At 36.6% G+C, this 19,426-nt stretch overlaps 1 protein-coding gene across 1 annotated transcript in view; it reads left to right on the forward strand.

The window, feature by feature from the left end:
• LARS2 (leucyl-tRNA synthetase 2, mitochondrial) overlaps positions 1-19,426 on the forward strand; it is a 91,089-nt gene that overhangs the window by 59,313 nt on the left and 12,350 nt on the right. Inside the window, exons 14-19 of the mRNA XM_081344617.1 lie at positions 183-320; positions 3,896-3,999; positions 6,162-6,344; positions 7,984-8,153; positions 9,036-9,113; positions 14,243-14,354. Of these exons, the coding sequence (XP_081200743.1) occupies positions 183-320; positions 3,896-3,999; positions 6,162-6,344; positions 7,984-8,153; positions 9,036-9,113; positions 14,243-14,354 (785 nt within the window). The remainder of the gene's footprint in view (positions 1-182; positions 321-3,895; positions 4,000-6,161; positions 6,345-7,983; positions 8,154-9,035; positions 9,114-14,242; positions 14,355-19,426) is intronic.

The following is a 19,426-nucleotide window of genomic DNA, read 5'->3' on the forward strand; positions in this document are numbered from 1 at the left end:
CACTGAATATTCAGAATAGATTTTGTTGTGATATAATATATTCTTGTTGCCCCCTAATGGCAGTCTCGAATTAACAACACCCTTTAGATCAGGATAATAATATTTTAGTGACTATTATGACTTGAGGTGATTCTAACATTCTTTAATAATGTTTATTTCTTAAATCTTTTTTTTCCTATTAGGCCTTTTGATAAAGATTTGGCTGATTACTGGATGCCTGTAGATTTGTACATTGGAGGAAAAGAGCACGCAGTCTTGCATTTGTATTTTGCCAGGTTTTTCAGTCATTTTTGTCATAATCAGAATATGACTAAACACAAGTAAGTGGCACGGCTAGGGCAAAGTCAGTCTTTTAGTATCTGTGGCTTTAATCCTTATTCAGATGCAACTCTCAAAGAAGGCTAGATATGCATGTAAAAGTATGTTCATGTGTACATGTGCCTACAAGCTTGAGTACACAATACATATATGCATGCACACCTAATAAATTATTGACCACTTTCCCACAGATGTCAGTTGGATTCAACAATATGCTTAATAGTTTTACTGTATTCAACAGAGAATCAAAAGATGTATTTTTTTTCTCCTCCAAAATACTTGTCCAACATCTACTATTGTCAGTTATCTATAAATATTATTAATATTAAAAAGATTTATATATATGTATAAGGCTCTGGTGGTACAGTCAAGGGAACTAACTGAGATATGAGCTTAACATATTGGATTTAATGTATATGCGATCTACTGAACACTAGACCCATGAGGATATATACAGTGGTGACAAAGGCAAACAAAGAAAATATGATGAGGAAAAGAGGGATATTCATTCCTGATTCCTAGGATGTAGTAATGAAGTAATTGGCTACAATATAATGCATTTGTTAATGATAGACTAGGCTGGGAAGATGCTACTCAGACACGAAGCTTTTGAGCTATTCAGTGTCTCTGATCTCAGTCTACCTCTCATCAAATGCACAATATAAATTCTCTCTCTCTCTCTCTCTCTCTCTCTCTCTCTCTCTCTCTCTCTCTCTCTCTCTCTCTCTCTCAGGCAGAGAGAATAAAATTGATTTGTATGGAAATAAGGAGAAGGGCATGAAATCACAGGTTAAGAAGTGAAGCAGAGATTATCCATTGTGCCAAAATGCTTTCTCCTTCATTGCATTTACTCAATTTGTTTATTAATGGATTTCCTCCTCATTCTTCAGCATGAAGTGCTCTAAGGATAGCTAATGTACAGTCTTGTTTTTAAAAAGTCTTAAACCAAGGGTTTACTGTCTAAAGATATCATCTGGAGAAAGACATGAAAAAAGGGGGGGAAAGCAGTGATACTAGTGCCTTTGTTTTGGCCCAATCATATTTTATTTCTTTTATGTTATATCTTTAGATGGTAAGTCCACATTTTTATACATTTATATATGTACATGTAGAATGTATCATCTGTACATTCATTTTTCTTTTGTTTTCTTTAAATTCCATGTCAAGTAATTTCATTTCTTACTCAGGAGAACAAGCAAAAAAGGGGACCCACTGAGTTACTATGCTATATCAGAGCTACTAAAGGATAGACAGTGATGCAAAATTAACTATTTAAAAAATAATAGTCCAGAATTGTGCTAAAGTATATAACATAACTAAAATTGAAAGCAAACTTCTCCATTAAATTAATTGCCAAGCAGTTAGCTTGTGGTTTTTTCCTATCACCAGGAGAGGGAGCTCTAATTCTAATATCATCAATAAGTAACTGCTAACGAATGGAACAATAAATGAAAGTAGACTAGGAAGCAGAGTTTCTAATAATTCAGTATCACCTGTTTCCAGATTTTCATACATTTAAAAGCACTCTATTTAAGCTGTTTGTTCATTAGTTCCTCTTCTTCATCTTTACAAATAAGAATTTGCACTTAATTCCATAGATAGTAAAATAATTTGACCCTTTTCAAGTAACAATTTCTGCAGGCCAACACAAATGGAAAATTTAGCTTGAATCAACAAGGGAATATATGTGAATCTGCACTATATAATAAAAAATAAAACATTCCCTAAAAGATTAAGTCTGAGCTGGAAGCTTATCTTACTTATTTATTTGCATCCAACTCTTATTATTCTTACAAATAACTCAAGGCAACAAATGTATCCAAGACACCCTTCTTCCATCTATTTTCCCCACAATCACAACCATGTGAGGTAGGTTGGACTAAGGGAGACTGACTGGCCCAAAGTCATCCAGCTTGCTTTCTTGGCTAATTGCCCTTGAGCTCACTGTTTCTTGTTTTCTAACCTAGTGCCTTAACCGCTTGACCGGTGGTGGAGAACCTACGGCACACGTGCCAGAGGCAGCACTCAGAGCCCTCTCTGTGGGCACACTTGCCATGCCCCAAAGATGGCAACCATCTCTCTTCAAGCAGCCACCTGCTAACTCGCCGAGGTCCCACATGGCCGGATGCATCCTGGCACAGCTGGTTTCCCTCCCCCCGTCCCGTCCCTCCTGGCCTCGCATGCTCTCCTTTTCCTGGACACGACCCACTGCATCAACTCCTCAATTGTTGGCCAGCCATCCAGCTCAAAGGCGGCTTCTTTGAACTGCTGGTGAAGGGCTGCGGAGCCCCAGAGTGTGCCGGTTGAGGGGCTGGCAGGCTGTGTTTGCTGATGGACACCATCAGCCCCCATGCATTCGCTGGCCTCTGTGTGCGGGGGCTGATGGTGTCAGGCAGCAGCCACCCCGGCCCTTGCTTTGCCCCATGGCAATGGCAACCCCGCCCTGCCTCGCCTCACCCCACAGGACGAGCCTCCTGCCTACCATCCCACCTGCCAGAGACCCCCTGGCTCTCCTCCATCCCTGCCCACCCCCCACAGGCGTTCCTCCCCATGAGCAACATTGAGGTGGCCGCACCCATCCAATCTGCCATGACCACCGCAGTCACGCCCACTCAGTGGGCCATGCCCACCAGGCACCTGGCGATAAATAAGTGGGTTTTGGGTTGCAGTTTGGGCACTCAGTCTCTAAAAGGTTCGCCAACACTGCACTAGACCAAACTGGCTATGTAAGCTTGCATATGTAACCTTACCTTAAGTTGACTTTTCCATGTATAGTAAAGTTTGGAAGTTTTAGATTTTTTTAATGGCAAAATATCTGTGTAAAAAAAGAAGTCCTGTCCTTTTGCTATTTATCAATTTCACCAATTTTGACTATTTACTTGGGGAAATTGATCTGTATTATTTTGTGTATTATTTTATATTATGTTCTTTTACTAAAATCATCCAGCTGCATATGTTTATCTACCTAAGAACGTAACTGCCTTCGATATCTTGCAGAATGGTGTGCACTCTAGCGTTCAGCTGCTAACATTTGTTTCTTGAACTAGACAGCAAGAAGTGGAATAGAATCTGAGTTAAGGGTATCTGACTTGGGGACAGCATTGACATCCAAGTTTGAATTTGCTATCTGCCTAGCTTTCATGACTGGTATTGAATCCTTCGTGCTGTTCAGAATTGGGATTATCCAACAGGAAACACTTACTGTCTAAAGATTGGGCAGACTGCTTCCTGTGTAACAAGATTGCTAAGAAATATGGAAATTGTAGAACAAAAGACCTGCAGGGCACCAAATTAGGAAAAGCTAGCTAGTGTACATCCTTATAGTTCCCTCACTGAATAGCTCCTAGTTTTATTATACTCTTGCATTCATGTTTCTAATCATTAGTCAATGAGCTATATTATCTTTCTTTGATTCCCCAGTTTAAAAATCCTTCAAATATATTGATGTACAGTTGACTTTGGAAAGCCCCAAATCTCCGTTCTTTATGTGCTTGTTGCGATATTCCACTATCAAAATTATGTAAATAGAATATCCTTGAAACGTATCTTGACCACTTCAACATTTTTATGTCCTTAGAGAACCTTTTCATAAGCTCTTAGTTCAAGGACTAATCAAGAATCAAACATTCAAGCTACCAAAAACGGGCCAGTATTTGAAAAGAGAAGAAATTGATTTTTCTGGTAAGTGAGGTTTAGCAATGTGCATAGTGTTTTGCACGGTGCCTAGGCCTGAATTGAAACATTCATGTTTGGTATTTGAGACTCTTTTGCTTTGGGCAGAAGGCAACCAAAAGCATTGCTGGCAGAGGGTCTGGTGTGATATGCTATGCTAGGATGTTGGTAGCTGAGAGAGAGAGATCTTGAGAAGAAAGTGTATTTTGGCCTTTGGCAGAAATTAACGGAGAGAAGGGAAGATGAAAATGTCAGTGGTAGTTCAGTTGGATATTCTGTGCTTGGAATTTCTATGAGGAGGCTGAAAGTGAAGAGGCAATGTGTACTAGTCTTGCCCTACTTGTCTGTCTGGATTTTGTTTTGTCTGAAATCTGAAACTAGCAAAGTAGTCTGCTGAACCGTAGCTGATCTGAAATGGTTCAGAAGGATCTCTATGATATAATGGTTTGCTCCAGGTTTGACACAAACAGTTTCTCCATTTCATGACATCTCTAGTGATGATACTACAGGTATGATATAATTCTAGATACAGTGAATATAAAAAAAATCTATACATCCCTGTTAAAATACCAGATTTTTGAGATCTAAAAAAAATCTTTTAAAAATCCCCCTTTTATATTGACCCAAATGCATTCAAGACAGTTTTCATCATTGTTGTGCTCTATTTCTGTAGAGATGTAGTTATTTCTTATATAAAGAGCAACTCCACCTCCTCTTTTGTTTGTTCTGTTTCTTTTAAATAATTTAAATCCCTCTAGCTGTGTGTTTCATCCCACCATGTTTCCGTAATGGCAGCAATAACATATCTGCCCTCATTTACCTGAATTTCTAGTTCATCATTTACTGTTCATTCTCTATGCTGTCATAAAATCAAAAAGTGTTTCAACAAAATATTATTGGTTGTGCACACTTATGCAGCTACTTTATTGTATGTTTTTTTTTATTTTTCCCCTAAAAAATCTGTTTGTTTTTCAGTTGAATTGTACAGCTTGTATGTTATATTAAAGATGGGGAAAAATCTGAATTGATTTATCTTGGTCCGATTTTTTTATATATCTCAAAAATGGGGGGAAGACTTTTTATATCCACTGTATAATCAGACAAAATCAAATGCCAGTTTAGTGAAAAGTTCTATTTATTAGAGAATGAATGTTATTTATCAGACCTTAGTAACACTATTTAACCACTTGAACTAGCTGATTTACTAGAGATATCATAGTTCAACAGTGAATGTTTTTACTGATTGATAAACAATTTTATGCCTAAGATGCTGCTAGCTGTGTATTTCTAATTGGCCCATAGTATTTCTAAGTGAAGAATGTTGGCCTTTTTATGCATAACTGATACTCAACAGTATTATATCTAGCAACCCCAAAACTTTGGATGGATTCCTAGAGATCTTTATAATTATTACTGAATTATATATATTTAATGAGACAGGAAAAATTGTTGAATACCTGACTAGAGACCAAAGTTTGATATTTAATCTTTACTTCATTTAAATACTATGCACCTTTAATCAAATTAATCAGCTTTGAGGGTGTAGAAATGTAAACTTTTGCCATAGATACGAATAATAATATCTACCATTGCTGATCAAGGTGTTTCAGATAGTTAAATTGTGAGCTTTGTGGGGGTTTTATATTTTGATAAAAGCAGCTCATTTGGGGCTGACATTCAGGGGATGAACCAGATGTGAATTGCTATACGTGGGACATTAGATAACCATTACATGGGGTAAATATATTTTATATGAACTCAACCCATCCCAGGAAAGGTGGACTGTGATGATGATGTGCAAGAAAGTTTTTTCTAATTATCATAATCTTCACATTTAATACAAAAAATTCTTTTGCATATTATTGAATTTGAAGTAAGAAAAAATTTCTATGTACAGTACAAATATTATCTAATTTGGATGAGTAAAAATTCCTAGAAGAGAATAAACAATTCAATTTTTGATTCCAAAGACCTGCCTTGCAAACTTAATTCCTTCAGACAAGAGAACCATTCATTTCACCTCAGTCAGTGTGACTACCACCTGCCTAATGAAGATGACCTTGAGTAGAATATATTTTGAACATGGGTGCAGCAAAGGATTTAAAGCAATCAGCTCTTAATGTGAAATATTTCTGAGGTTGTATCTTACATTTTTCTTTATATATATTTAGGTCCTGAACCTATTCATGCAAAAAACAAAGAGAAACTGCAGGTATTGTGGGAAAAAATGAGCAAATCCAAGTACAATGGAATTGAACCTGAAGATATAATTCAGAAGTATGGAATTGATACAGTCCGGCTATACATCCTATTTACTGCCCCTCCAGAGCAGGACATCTTATGGGAAGCAAAGAGTAAGAAACCTTCCAAAAACCCAAATTCTTCTGATATCAATCAGTATTTGTGTTGCAAAATTCCTTTTACACTTTTAAAATGCTGACAAAATTCCCAGATTAAATCTTTTTGCTGTTTTCATGAAGAAAACATCTGGTCTGAATTGAAGCATATTTATTGAGTTTTCTTTCATACTTTGTTATTTATAGTTGTGCTATTTACGAGTTGCCATAGGAAGACATCCATTTCTCTTTCTAGCAACCTTCTGTAACCTGTAGCCCAAACACACTTTCTGGGACCTTTCCATTCCAAATATTTGCCAGGCACAAATGTTCTAGGGCAACCTTCCTCAGGCTGGCAGCTTCCAGGTGTGCCTTAATTCTCAGTTATCAAATATTCCAGCTCATGGAAACTACAGTTCAGTACACTGGAAAAAAGTCATTAGAGTGTATGTGATTTTTATTTTGCAGATATTTTGAATGCTGCTGAAAACAAAAGCGGATGTGTTTTTGAAAGAAGCATTTAATATTTGTTCAAGTATAAATGTAACTCCTTGAAGTTGTGTGTTTGGATTGCTGACAGGATGTATCAATTTAGATTCTTCCTATGTACAATTCCTTCATTGATCTGAAACCACATTGTTACTTCTCTGTCTGTACAAAGCCATACAAGGGTCATAGATGAGTCAGTTAACTTTGCAAGTTAACACAATAATCCTCATGGAACTGGGGGAAGGAATTATTTGCTTGCTGGCTGACCTCTTGTCAGCTCCCTCCCTTTGGGCCTATTTTCCTCATGAAGTCATGGGGCCTTAATGACATTAGTCCCATCATTCCTTCCTCATCCTAGTTGAGCATTCCCCACGCAGGGTGGTTTGCTTTTTATTGCACAACAAATGTGTGTAAATAGATATTGGCTGGCCACAGATTTTTGCACTTTGCCATTAGTTAGAAGAGCAGAAGAATACTTAACATTCATATGGAAGGGATGCTCATAGAGCACAGGTATCAAACTCAATCACGTCACATGACATATTGCAATGTTTTTGCTTTTGCGGAGTCAGGTTGAGCGTGGCCTGCGCATCCAGCCCACAGGCTACCAGTTTGACACCCTTGCCATATAGGGTACAATTGTGAGAATTAGAGGGTTGTGGGAGAACCATTGTTTTCAGTGATTATGCAGAAATATATATGATGCAGATCTATCAAGTAGCAACTCCGATAAGAGGATCTGAACTGTTAAAACTCATATTCTTTAATTCTGTAGAAAGTGGGGAATGTCTTCTGTAAGCAGCACTACTAGAATCTGTATTTTTTTTTATTTCCAAGTTAAGAGAGCAATTGGTTTAGACATCACTTTTTATCTAACTTTACAGTGGACAGATCTGGTAAATGGTTCCTAGCACTAAATCATAAACCTTAAGAAAGAAAGAAAAACAGAATATTTTAAATACAATGAGTACTTGCTATATCATCAAACAAGTTGAATATCATTTTATCCAAATTAAGAATGTATTTAATTGTTCTAAAATTAAAAACTGGCACTAATGACTGATTAGTAAAGAAGGGGAGAACTATTCATTATTTTTCTTTTTCCCTAGCTGAAATTGCTATCTTAACATGAGCTAATGAAAATTTCTGTTTATCATTTTTCATTCAGCTGATGCAATCCCTGGGGTGTTACGATGGCAAACCCGCATCTGGCATCTGGCAACTAAATTTATAGAAGCCAGAAATGCAGGTCCTCTACCCAGTCCTCACTTACTTAACCAGAAAGATAAGCTGAGTGCCAAACATATCTGGATACGGAAGAACTTCACTGTCTCTGAGGTTGGAAAGAGATTCTGCCTATTCCGAACATGTTAGCAAAGTTTAACTGATGTTTAACACCAAACTGCAACAGAGATATAATTTTTTATTTGTTTAGACTGCATATAGTAAAACACTTACTTTTCTAAAGTGAGGAAATTGTTGTGGTTCTATAATGGCTGATAAGGATGTCACAGATGTGACAGGGTAGATATGACATAGCAAGTGCTTCCTTCCACAATCTGGCACACAGTGCATCTCTGTTTCCCTTCATCATGAAGAGTGGTAGTCCATAACATCTGCAGACCATCATCTTGGAGAAAACTAGAGAATGTTTTAGTGAAAATCAGCTATTGTTTTGCAAATAAAAATAACCATGTTCTGTTTCATACATACCATACTTGTTTCTATTTCTTCCATAATGTTGTAGCACCAAAAAAAAGTCATGAATGACAATTGTAATGATTTCTCAGATGCTACCAAATAGCAACTGTCTTTGCCCTGCTCCAAAGCCAGGAATGTTAAATTGCCTTCATTTTATCTTTTTTAAAGATTACTACTTAAAGCCAATTCAGGGCTAATTTTTTTGAGAGAGGGAGAGGTATGAACACATACTCTACCAACTCCAATTAATTATAGAATATGTAGAATGTTGTTCCCCCACCCCATAGCCCTTAGTATTTTGAAGCTAAAGGGATAATAACCAAAACTCAATTGGTTTACATTTCTTATGTTAAAATACTGCTTTTAAAAATCAATGAAGCATTGTTTCTATATGCTCCTGTGTTAGTTCCGTATATAAAAGGTGTCAAATGTTTAAAAAAATAGAGAACAAAACCTTTGCTGGAGAACTTCTGTTGTAATCTAAATTAACTGAAGAAAATGATTGCTTTTGTGTTTTAGGTAACAGAATACTTCCTGGAGGATTATTTGTTTAATGGCATAATTTCTCGACTAATGGGCCTCAGTAATATATTGTTGGTGAGTATGTTATGTAAGTTTGCTTATTTTAAAAAAAGTCTGTTTATTCCCTCAGTGTACAATATCGATCCAATCTAATATAATGTATTATATCAATACATGTGGCATAATGTTTCATTTTGTATTCCTATGAAATAATTTTATATACACACAAACCCACACACAATCACATAAAAGAAAATATGAAATTGTCCTTTTGGAAATATATAAAATTTAATTTCAATACAATTGATAACTATTAGTAGTGAAATATAGGTATCAAGTAAATTTTTGCCCTGCAATATTATGAATACAATTACTGTATTTATTTATTGACTATAAATTGTGATGTACTTCTAATAATGGAGTTTTAAAAGGCAGTCAGATAACTGTTACTTTATTAACAAATCCTTTTGAGTAAAGTAAAACCTTAATTTTCTATCTGAGAATATTTAACGGCTAAATCAGAATCTGTCGTAGACTGACTACATTGAAAGAAAAGACTTAAACTATACCTCTTGCTGCTAATATAATAACATTTTTCTCTGCAGGCCATCTTTTTACATCCTTAACTGATGGGAGGGTTGAATAAAACCTGAGAGCAGTAGAGTAAAACCTACTGTGGCAGAACAAGTTTTAATATTAACTTTCACTTCTCCCCGAACGAGGAAATATGAAAGCTAAAATTAAAACCAGAAAGTACACTTCTTCCATGAGCAGCATGGTTTCCCTTTAAAAAGTTCTCTTCTTCCAGCAGAGGTAAACACAAACATTGAAGTCCTGTTGTGAATCAAGTTGATTGATAATAGATAGAAAGGGGCAAGACAATCAGCTTTTCAAGTACCGTATTTTTCGGACCATAAGACGCACTTTTCCCCCCCAAAAGTGAGGGGGGAAACGAGGGTGCGTCTTATGGTCCGAAGGTGATCCGTATGGCCAGCCCCAACCTCCGCAAGTGGAAAGCAAGGGAGATTGCCAGGAGCACAAATCGGCACGTGCTGAGAAACGCCGATCTCACGCTCCTGCAATCTCCCTCGCTCGGTTTCAGCTTCCCTTGCTACAAGAGAAAGCAGGCTGAAACGGAGCAAGGGAGATTGCCAGGAACGCGATCTCGCACTGCTGCAACCTCCATCACTCTGTTTCAGCCTGCTTTCTCTTGTAGCAAGGGAAACTGAAACCACACGAGATCGCGTTCCTGGCAATCTCCCTTACTCCGTTTCAGCTTGCTTTCTGCAAGAGAAAGCCGGGCTGAAGGGCCGCCTCCGTGAGTACTGCTCTAACACAGACAGGAAAGGACAAAGAGGGAGAGAAGGAAGGAAGGAAGGAAGGGACAATGGGAGAGGGAGGGAGAGAGAAAGAAAGGGAGAGAGACAAGGAGAAAAAAGGGAAGGAAAGGGAGAAAGGGAGAAAGAGAGGGAAAGAGAAAAATAGAGAGGAAGAGAAAGAGGGAGAGAGAGAAGGAGAAAGAAAGGGAGAAAAATGGAGGGAGAGAGAGAAAGAGGGAGGGGGAGGGAGAGAAAGAAGGGGAGAGAGAGAAATTAAATTAGTAACATGATTGTTAAGTGAATCTGGTTTCCCCACTAAGTGCTTGTCAGAAGGTTGCAAAAGGCGATCACATGACCCTGGAACAATGTGACCATCATAAATATGAATCGATTGCCAAGCATCCGAATGTAAATCACATGACCCTGGGGATGCTGCAATGGTCATAAGTGTGAAAAATGGTCATAAGTCACTTTTTTCAGTGCCATTGTAACTTTGAACAGTCACTAAGTGAATCATTGTAAGTCGAGGACTACCTGTATCATTTTTTTTCCTTTTTTGGGGGGGGTCAGGTTTTTGACACCTTGCTGGGCGACTGGTGGTACTCGGACATTGCCTTGTCCTAAAAGTGGTACAATGGATGGTAAGGTTGAAAAGCCCTGTTTTAGTATACCAGTACTATTTGGTTCAGAATATATTTTTTTCTTGTTTTCCTGCTCTAAAAACTGGATACGTCTTATGGTCAGGTGCGTCTTATGGTCCGAAAATTACAGTACTTTAAGGGAATAATTTGTTTTGTTTATTCAAACAAATGCTCATTGGACAGATTTATATAATACTAAATAAACACAAAATGACTGCCCCCGACCTGCGCTCGTTTCGCCGCGACCTGAAAACCTGGCTTTTCGATCTATCTGGCCTGGACTGAGGGGGTTTTTAGTTTTAAGTTTTAACATTGTTTTATTGTTGGGCTATTATTAATTTAATTCTTTTTAATTCTATTTTTATCTTAATTTATATTGTCTTTTAAATATTGCCCTGTAAACCGCCCTGAGTCCTTCGGGAATAGGGCAGTATAGAAAACAAACAAACAAACAAAATAAATAAATAAATAAATAAATAAATAAATAAATAAATAAATAAATAAATAAAGCTGTATCACACATAACGAGGAAGAAAATAAGCATTAATCTGTAGGAAGCGAGTGCAGTTCAATTCCACACAATAATTAGGGTACCAATAAACATTCTAATTGAAAATATTTCTTTAGAGCTGCTAAAAAAATGTAAAATTCCTATAATATACCATATTTTTCGGACCATAAGACACACCGGACCATAAGACGCACCCAGTTTTTAGAGCAGGAAAACGAAGAAAAAAAATATTCTGAACCAAATAGTATCAGTATACTAAAACAGGGCTTTTCAACTTTTTCATCCATTGTACCACTTTTAGGACAAGGTAATGTCCGAGTACCACCAGTCGCCCAGCAAGTTGTCAAAAACTTGACACCCCCCCAAAAAAGGGAAAAAAATGATAAAGTACAGGTAGTCCTCGACTTACAACGATTTACTTAGTGACTGTTCAAAGTTACGATGGCACTGAAAAAGCGACATGACCATTTTTCACACTTATGACCATTGCAGCATCCCCAGGGTCATGTGATTTACATTCGGATGCTTGGCAATCGATTCTTATTTATGATGGTCACATTGTTCCAGGGTCATGTGATTGCCTTTTGCAACCTTCTGACAAGCAAAGTTGGTGGTGAAACCAGATTCACTTAACAATCATGTTACTAATTTAATTTCTCTCTCTCCTTCTCTTTCTCTCCCTCTCTCCCCCTCCCTCTTTCTTTCTCTCCCTCTCCTTTCTATTTTTCTCTTTCCCTCTATTTCTCCCTCTCTCCCTTTCTCTCCCTCTCTTTTTCCCTCTTTCTCTCTTTCTCTCTCCTTTCTTTCTCCTTCTCTCTCTTTCCCTTTCTTTCTCTCTCTCTCTCCCTTTCTTTCTCTCCCTCTCTCTTCCCCTCTCCCTCTTTCTCTCTCTCCCTCTATTTCTCTCCCTTTCTTTCTCCTTCTCTTTTTCTCCCTCCCTATTTCTTTCTCCTTCTCTCTCTCCCTTCCTCTCCCATTGTCCCTTCCTTTATTCCTTCCTTCCTTTCTTTCTTCCTTTCCTCCCTCTTTGTCCTTCTCTCTCCGCGTTACAGCAGTACCCGTGGAGGCGGCCCTGCAGCCTGGCTTTCTGTTGCAGAAAGCAAGCTGAAATGGAGCGAGTGATATTGACAGGAACGCGAATTGGCCGATCTAACGCTCCTGCAATCTCCCTCGTTCGGTCGAAGCAAGGGAGATTGCAGCAGCGCGAGATCGGCCAATTCGCATTCCTGGCAATCTCCCTCGCTCCGTTTCAGCCTGCTTTCTCTTGTAGCAAGGGAAGCTGAAACCGAGCAAGGGAGATTGCAGGAGCGTGAGATCGGCGTTTCTCAGCACGTGCCGATTTGTGCTCCTGGCAATCTCCCTTGCTTTCCACTTGCGGAGGTTGGGGCTGGCCATACGGATCACCTTCGGACCATAAGACGCACCCTCGTTTTTCCCCCCACTTTTGTGGGGGGAAAGTGCGTCTTATGGTCCGAAAAATACGGTAATACTTTAGCTCAGACATGTTGAACTCACAATGTCATGTGGTGTCACGCAATGTATTGGGACTGTTTTGCCATTGCCAGCAATGGGGTAGGTGCAGCTTCTGCGTGATGCGTCCAGCCTGTGGGCCAGCAGTTTGACACCCCTGCTCTAGCTAGTTAAAAATGTCTTTTGCCTGCTTTTGAATTTTTGCCTGACTGGGTGATTCCTATGACTCATCATTTCTCATGTGATCTCAAAGAAGCAGAAAATTTTCTTTTTTCATTTCCTCCTTCCCACCCACATTGAATGTGTGAATGTGAAATCATTCTGTTTTTACATGTGCAGAAAGTATTTTGGAAATAATGTAGCTATGGCAGAGCCTGCATGTGAAGTTGGTGATTTTATTATATGTATTTTTGTGCCTCCAAGAAGTGTGTAGAGCAGCGGTCCTCAACCCCTGGTCCATGGACCGGTATCGGGCCACAGCATGCCAGCAATTGGGCTGCACAAACAAGTAAAGTCCCATCCATGGGATGTAGGCAGCACACAAAACCACAAACTCTCCGGTCCACGGAAAAACCTTTCTCCACAGAACCAGTTCCTGGTGCCCAAAAGGTTGTAGACCTCTAGACTACTCCTCCCAACTCTCCTGAAAGACAGGTGGTACTGAGAGATAGCGACAGATCCATTAACATGGCCTTGTTTGAGAGTGGGCTTTAATTTATTATTTCCCATCCTTAGTCCATCACTTTCACTGGGATTAGGCAGGACAAAGTTAGATTCAAATGTGCCATTGTTTATTAAGTCCTTCAATATTGGGAATGGGAGGAACTGTTTTTCCTTCACTTCTTTTCATTCCATTACTTTATCTAGACTAGTGTTTTTCAACTTTAGCAACTTTAAAATGTGAGGATTTTAATTCCCCAAATTTCCTACGGCTCAGAAATTCTGGCAATTGAAGTCCATGAAACCCAGGCCTAGCCAGGTATATATATTTTGCCTAGCATATCTTTCACTATTTCTGGCTTGCTTTTTGAAGCTTTATTGTTATAAATTGGTCTTCTGGAGCATTCTTTGAAATTTGCTAAATGCTGACATTCCTATGAATTGGATTCTACAATGTATTCATCATGTTATTATGAAAAAAAAGTTATGGATAATTTTTCACCTAATATCAAATACTACAGTATGCTATTACAAACTTCTTAATATTTTAATTGTATTCCCATAGTTAACAAAATCCATTTTCTTCATTCTTTCCTTTCATAGCAAACTTCTGAACAGCTTATCATCCATAGTGCAGAATTTGAAGATGCTCTGGCAACTCTCTTTATTATGCTTGCCCCATTGGCACCACACCTGACTTCAGAGATCTGGAAAGGTAACTTTATGAATTTAGTTAGCTATTTATAGAACTTATATATATATTTTTAATTCCATTTATATCCCGCCCTTCTCCGAAGACTCAGGGCGGCTTACAAGCTTATATGGTCCTAGGTGGTTTACAACAACTAGTAAAAACAAGAATAAAGACAATACTCCTTCCCACTAGTATCAGACCTGATTTGCTTAACTGGGGGGAAAAACTATGGAATAAAATTTTAAATGCAGTGGTTGAATTAACTGCATTCAGTTGGTTACATAAGACAGCCTGAAATGGGTCCTGGAAGTTGTTTCGGCTTAGAAATCTTATTATATTGATTAGCATGCCCATTAATTAGCTGGGGACGATGGCCATTATATTCAAATATATGTGAAATATATCAGATTGGAGAAATTGATTAAAATATGGCTGTTAGAAACTTTATGGTAATAGATGATTCTGCATATACATGTGGAATGTTTAAAGATTAGTTGATATATATTGTTTAAAACATGGGAACATTATCTGTTAACCTGGTCAGATATCTCAAAATGGCTCAGAAGCACAGAACCATCAGTAAGGTAAAAAACCACAACAAAGCAACAAACCGATTTACGTTAACAAAGTTTCTCAATTTGGAATCTGGACCTTAATTTAAATGTCTGATGGAGCTTTTCTTCAGCTTTTACATGCTATAACCTTCATTCAGGCCAGGCTTTGGAAAAGAAGGTAGAGAAACAATTTCTCCTACTAAGGTGAAAATTTTACTTGAAATCCTTGGAATTATTTTTACTCAAGAGTCACAGGGGGACACCTCTATCTAGGTCAGCCAGCCATGCTGGCTCAGGAATTCTGGGAGTTGAAGTCCACAAGTCATAAAAGAGCCAAGGTTGCCTACCCCTGATCTAGGTTCTTCTTAAACTCATAATATCTTTAATATTGTCATAATTTTACTTACTGCCCTGATGTTGTTTTTCTCCAGATAATGCAAACTGCCCACCAATATTTTCTAAGCAATTTACAGAGCAAGACCTGATTAGCTTCAATTCTAAACATCAACTACTTGCTTCCAGGTCGTTTCTTGACTTTTCAGTTCCTCTACCACCATATATATGAAGCTTAAAACATATGCTGTTTAGAGAAGTCTGTCCATAGGACTATTGTTTGAGGCAGAGATTGTGGTGAAAACTGTCACATGTACTGCTTTTCATAAGGGATTTTTAGCCAGTAACAAATCTGTAATTCTTTAATTTTCACATGGTTTATAATGCAGCTAAATAAAAATATAAACCAGGACTTTTGGTTTATAAACAAGATAATATGTGCAGGAGAGAAAATAAATTCCACATATATTTCTTCTACTCAGTTATTTCTTTATGACTTTTTGAAGAAAAAAACTAGCAATATTTAGATAGTGGTTAAATGTTATAAAAATTATTTATTAAATATAGATGCAGCCCATCTCCCTGATGAGGTGACTTTGGGCAGCTTACAAATAATACTCCAAATCCACTAACTGAAACATGATAAAATACACTGAGAATTAATAATTGATTTGGAGTATAAGACTAGAATTCATTACAGCAGTATAATTTAAGATTTGATGTTGATGAGAGTCGTGCTACCAAGGAATCAGCCTTCTTTGTTAATCTACTACTAATCATTCTGTGGTTCACTAGAAGATACACTTTTTATTCACTGACATTTTATAGTCTACTAGGTTGAATTACATTTTTGTAATGTAAGTTGATAGAATGCAGTATTGTAGGTTAACTTTGCACATGGCCAAGAGTTCAATCTTGATCAGCTCAAGCTGACTCAGCCTTTGATCCTTCAGAGGTCAGGAAAATGAGGACCCAGATTGTTGGGGTCAGCATGCTGACATTTGTAAACCTCTCAAAGAGTGCTGTAAAGTGGTATATAAGTTTAAGTGCAGTTGTTATTTTTTTAATTGTAGTGTTATTTCTTAAGGTCTTTTTACATGTTACCATTAAACCATATCCCTTGATAGTTTATGAGTAAAAAGATAAAAATCAATAGTTGGCATTCTGCTAATATTATTAGTGGCTGGACTTATCTTTATGTAGGATCAATTAACTAAAGCTGCAAAATATCATTAAAAAGAAGGGGAAAGGAATTTTTTTTCTGTTAGGCATATTTTGTTTTCTGTCCACTCCTTCTTTCATTTTATTTAGTTAGACCTCTTGATTGGTTTTCTATTGATGATAAAACTTGTAATAGCCATAATGTCACATGAAAAGAAATGACATATAATAGTCAAATTCTCAATATTTTGTTGAGAATAGGGTTGGATAACTATTTTTTTCCCCAAACCAAATACAGTATTGTTGTTACTGTTGCTTTTTAGTTGTATAAAATGTTCTTGGGATTCTATTCAGGAAAGAGCTCATTCTAAAATAAAAATCCACTTATCAAATGTAATTAAGAGTATTATTGATAGTTTTTATTTTGATTGTAGCATTCTTCTCTGCAAAGTAGCATATGGAAAGGTGGATGTCTACAGACCTTTAAAAATATGGTATGCTTCATTAGTCTGTATACAATTCCCTTAGTATATTTGTGAGTTTTTAAACCTAATTAGACTGATAATTTGACAATTGGTAATGGTGAACAGGATGTGGAAATACATTTCCTTCTTGAGAGCTTGAATTTGAAAAACATTCGGATATATCTAACACTATTTACTGTATTTTTTTTAAAAAAGCAGACTTGAAGTAAAAGCCAGCTTTTGTTGATTCACTGAATGACCTTTGCAGAAATTTTTTTTGTTCCCATGGATTCAACTGCACTTTTACAGCATTCAGTACCATTAAGCAAGTTATCCTTTGAAGCATTTGCCTAACATGGGGTATTATTTTATAGGGATTAATCTTAATCATTTCTGCACTTTGAAAATGTAGTCCCAACAGGACTTTTACTTTTAATTGGTCTCTGCAATGTTTTCAGGATTCTGTTTATCAGGCAGATATAAATAAAGCAAAGTAAAACAACCTCAGGTTTGGGGATTGGGTGATGTTTTTGTGCTTTTTTATTCTTTACCAATGGATACCAGGAAGACTGTAGCTATCTAGATGTGAGGTTTAATCCAGATAAAATGGAGGAATTGTTCATTGGGAGAAAACAAATCTGAAATTGGGGATTCAGTCTATTCCTAGTGGGTTTACATTCCCACAACAAATCAGATAAACCTCCTGAGGATGATTTGAACACAATTATATCATTTGTAGTCTTAGATTAATTTCTATCAGACTTTTTCCATTTCATTTAACCTATATTTTGTTAGAATGTTCTGCTTAGTATTATTGGCAAAATACTTATTTTATACAGTTCTTTATGTACAAGTGGGGAGACCCTTGTACTATTTCAGATGTTTTTGCATTGCAGTTTCTTCCCCACTGCTAACAGTATTCACTAGAATTGTGATTTAACAACGAATGTGTTGCTCATTCCTGTATATTCTATATTATTTTAAGCCTAGGTTCTCCACTTTCTCTTTTTCTTAGCCTGGGGCCACAAGTAGTACCGATAGTGGTGCTGTAAGGGGTGGGACTAAAATTTTAGAATCTTTGTAAGGGTTGGGGTGAAGTAGTAAAATTAATGCTTTAAGCCTTGTAGAAGCTTAAGGAAATATATTTTATTAATTTTTTAATATAATCAGCTTAATATTTGGTAAACAGTGTGTTGTCTGGGCTTATATTTAAAAACAACAATTTCTTTAATTCCATAATCCACATAGTAGCTTGATTTTCTCTTCTTCCAATAATATTTGCTTTTATCAATCTTGAGTTAGTACATTCTTAGTATTTTGATAACAATTGAATATAAACATTTTATAGTATTTATACAAATAACAACCACATCAATATAAAGCTTCTTTTCTAATTGATCATCTTAATTACCTTGTCATAAATCCTTTTCATTCTTATTTAGATTTGTTTTCCCCGCAATGTTCAAAACATTCTTACCAGTTAAGATTTCCTCAGAGTTAATTGCACAAGTATTTAAATCTTTTTCCTCATACAAGCCATCCCAACAATTTTACATTTCTCATATCTTAAAAGAAAAACAAAAAAGAGAAGAAGAAAAAGGAAATAGTATACTACTTGAGAAACATGTCCCTCTTAAGCTAAAATACATTTATATCCAGAATTTTTCTATTCTTTTTAACCATATTCAAACAAATATTTAATCTTTTAAGTATTCCATCTAATAAATCCAATCATCTAATCTTTTAAATCTACTCAAAGTATTCTTATCAATTGAAATTTTCTCAAAATCAATTACCCTTAAGATCTGAGGCATATCCCTCATATAAACCATCCCAACATTTTCATATTTCTCATATCATTAAAAAAATACTATGTTACTTGAGGGGCCCATCCCTCTTAAATTCATTTATATCCAGAATTTTTCTATTTATTTAACCATATTCAAACAGGTGTTTAATCTTTAGATATTCCATCTGATAAATCCCATCATCTAATTTCTTGATTCTAACTTTAGCGGGGTTTTTTGCCAAGCATCGTTCCTAATCAGTATGCTCCGTTGGACCAGAAAGTCTTCCCATAGTCTTGTAGATGTTGTTGTAAGTATGAAAGGCAAATCAAGTATGATACTTTTATGGGAAGGTTTCGCCCCTTCGTATTCATTGAAAATCTTTTCCTTTCTTTCTCTCTTAATTTCTCTTATCATTTTTTGTCTGTCAAGTTCTCATAGTTCTCCTGACAGCTCTGTAATCCATTTTGTCAAATCTGTTTTCTTGTCCTCAGACTTATTTTTTGGTCTTAGAAATAAGTTATAAGTTACCTTTTCCATATCCAATATTTCCTGCAATTTTTTTTCCACCTAAGTTAAGTCATACTTCCATCTATTATTAGGTTACATCTTTAAATCTCTCTCCTCGGTTTATGTTCAGTTGTCTGTTTTATCTGCTCACTCTCTATTTTTATTTTTTGAGAGTTTTTTTTGTTGTAAAGTTAAATTAAAGATGTATTCATTTATATTTTCAATGTTATTTTTAATTCCCTCATGATTTGAGATCAATGTTGTTTGAATTAGTTGCAACATAG

This window comes from Vipera berus (genome assembly GCF_964194415.1).
Source record: "Vipera berus genome assembly, chromosome: Z".
In the NCBI taxonomy this organism is placed as follows: domain Eukaryota; kingdom Metazoa; phylum Chordata; class Lepidosauria; order Squamata; family Viperidae; genus Vipera; species Vipera berus.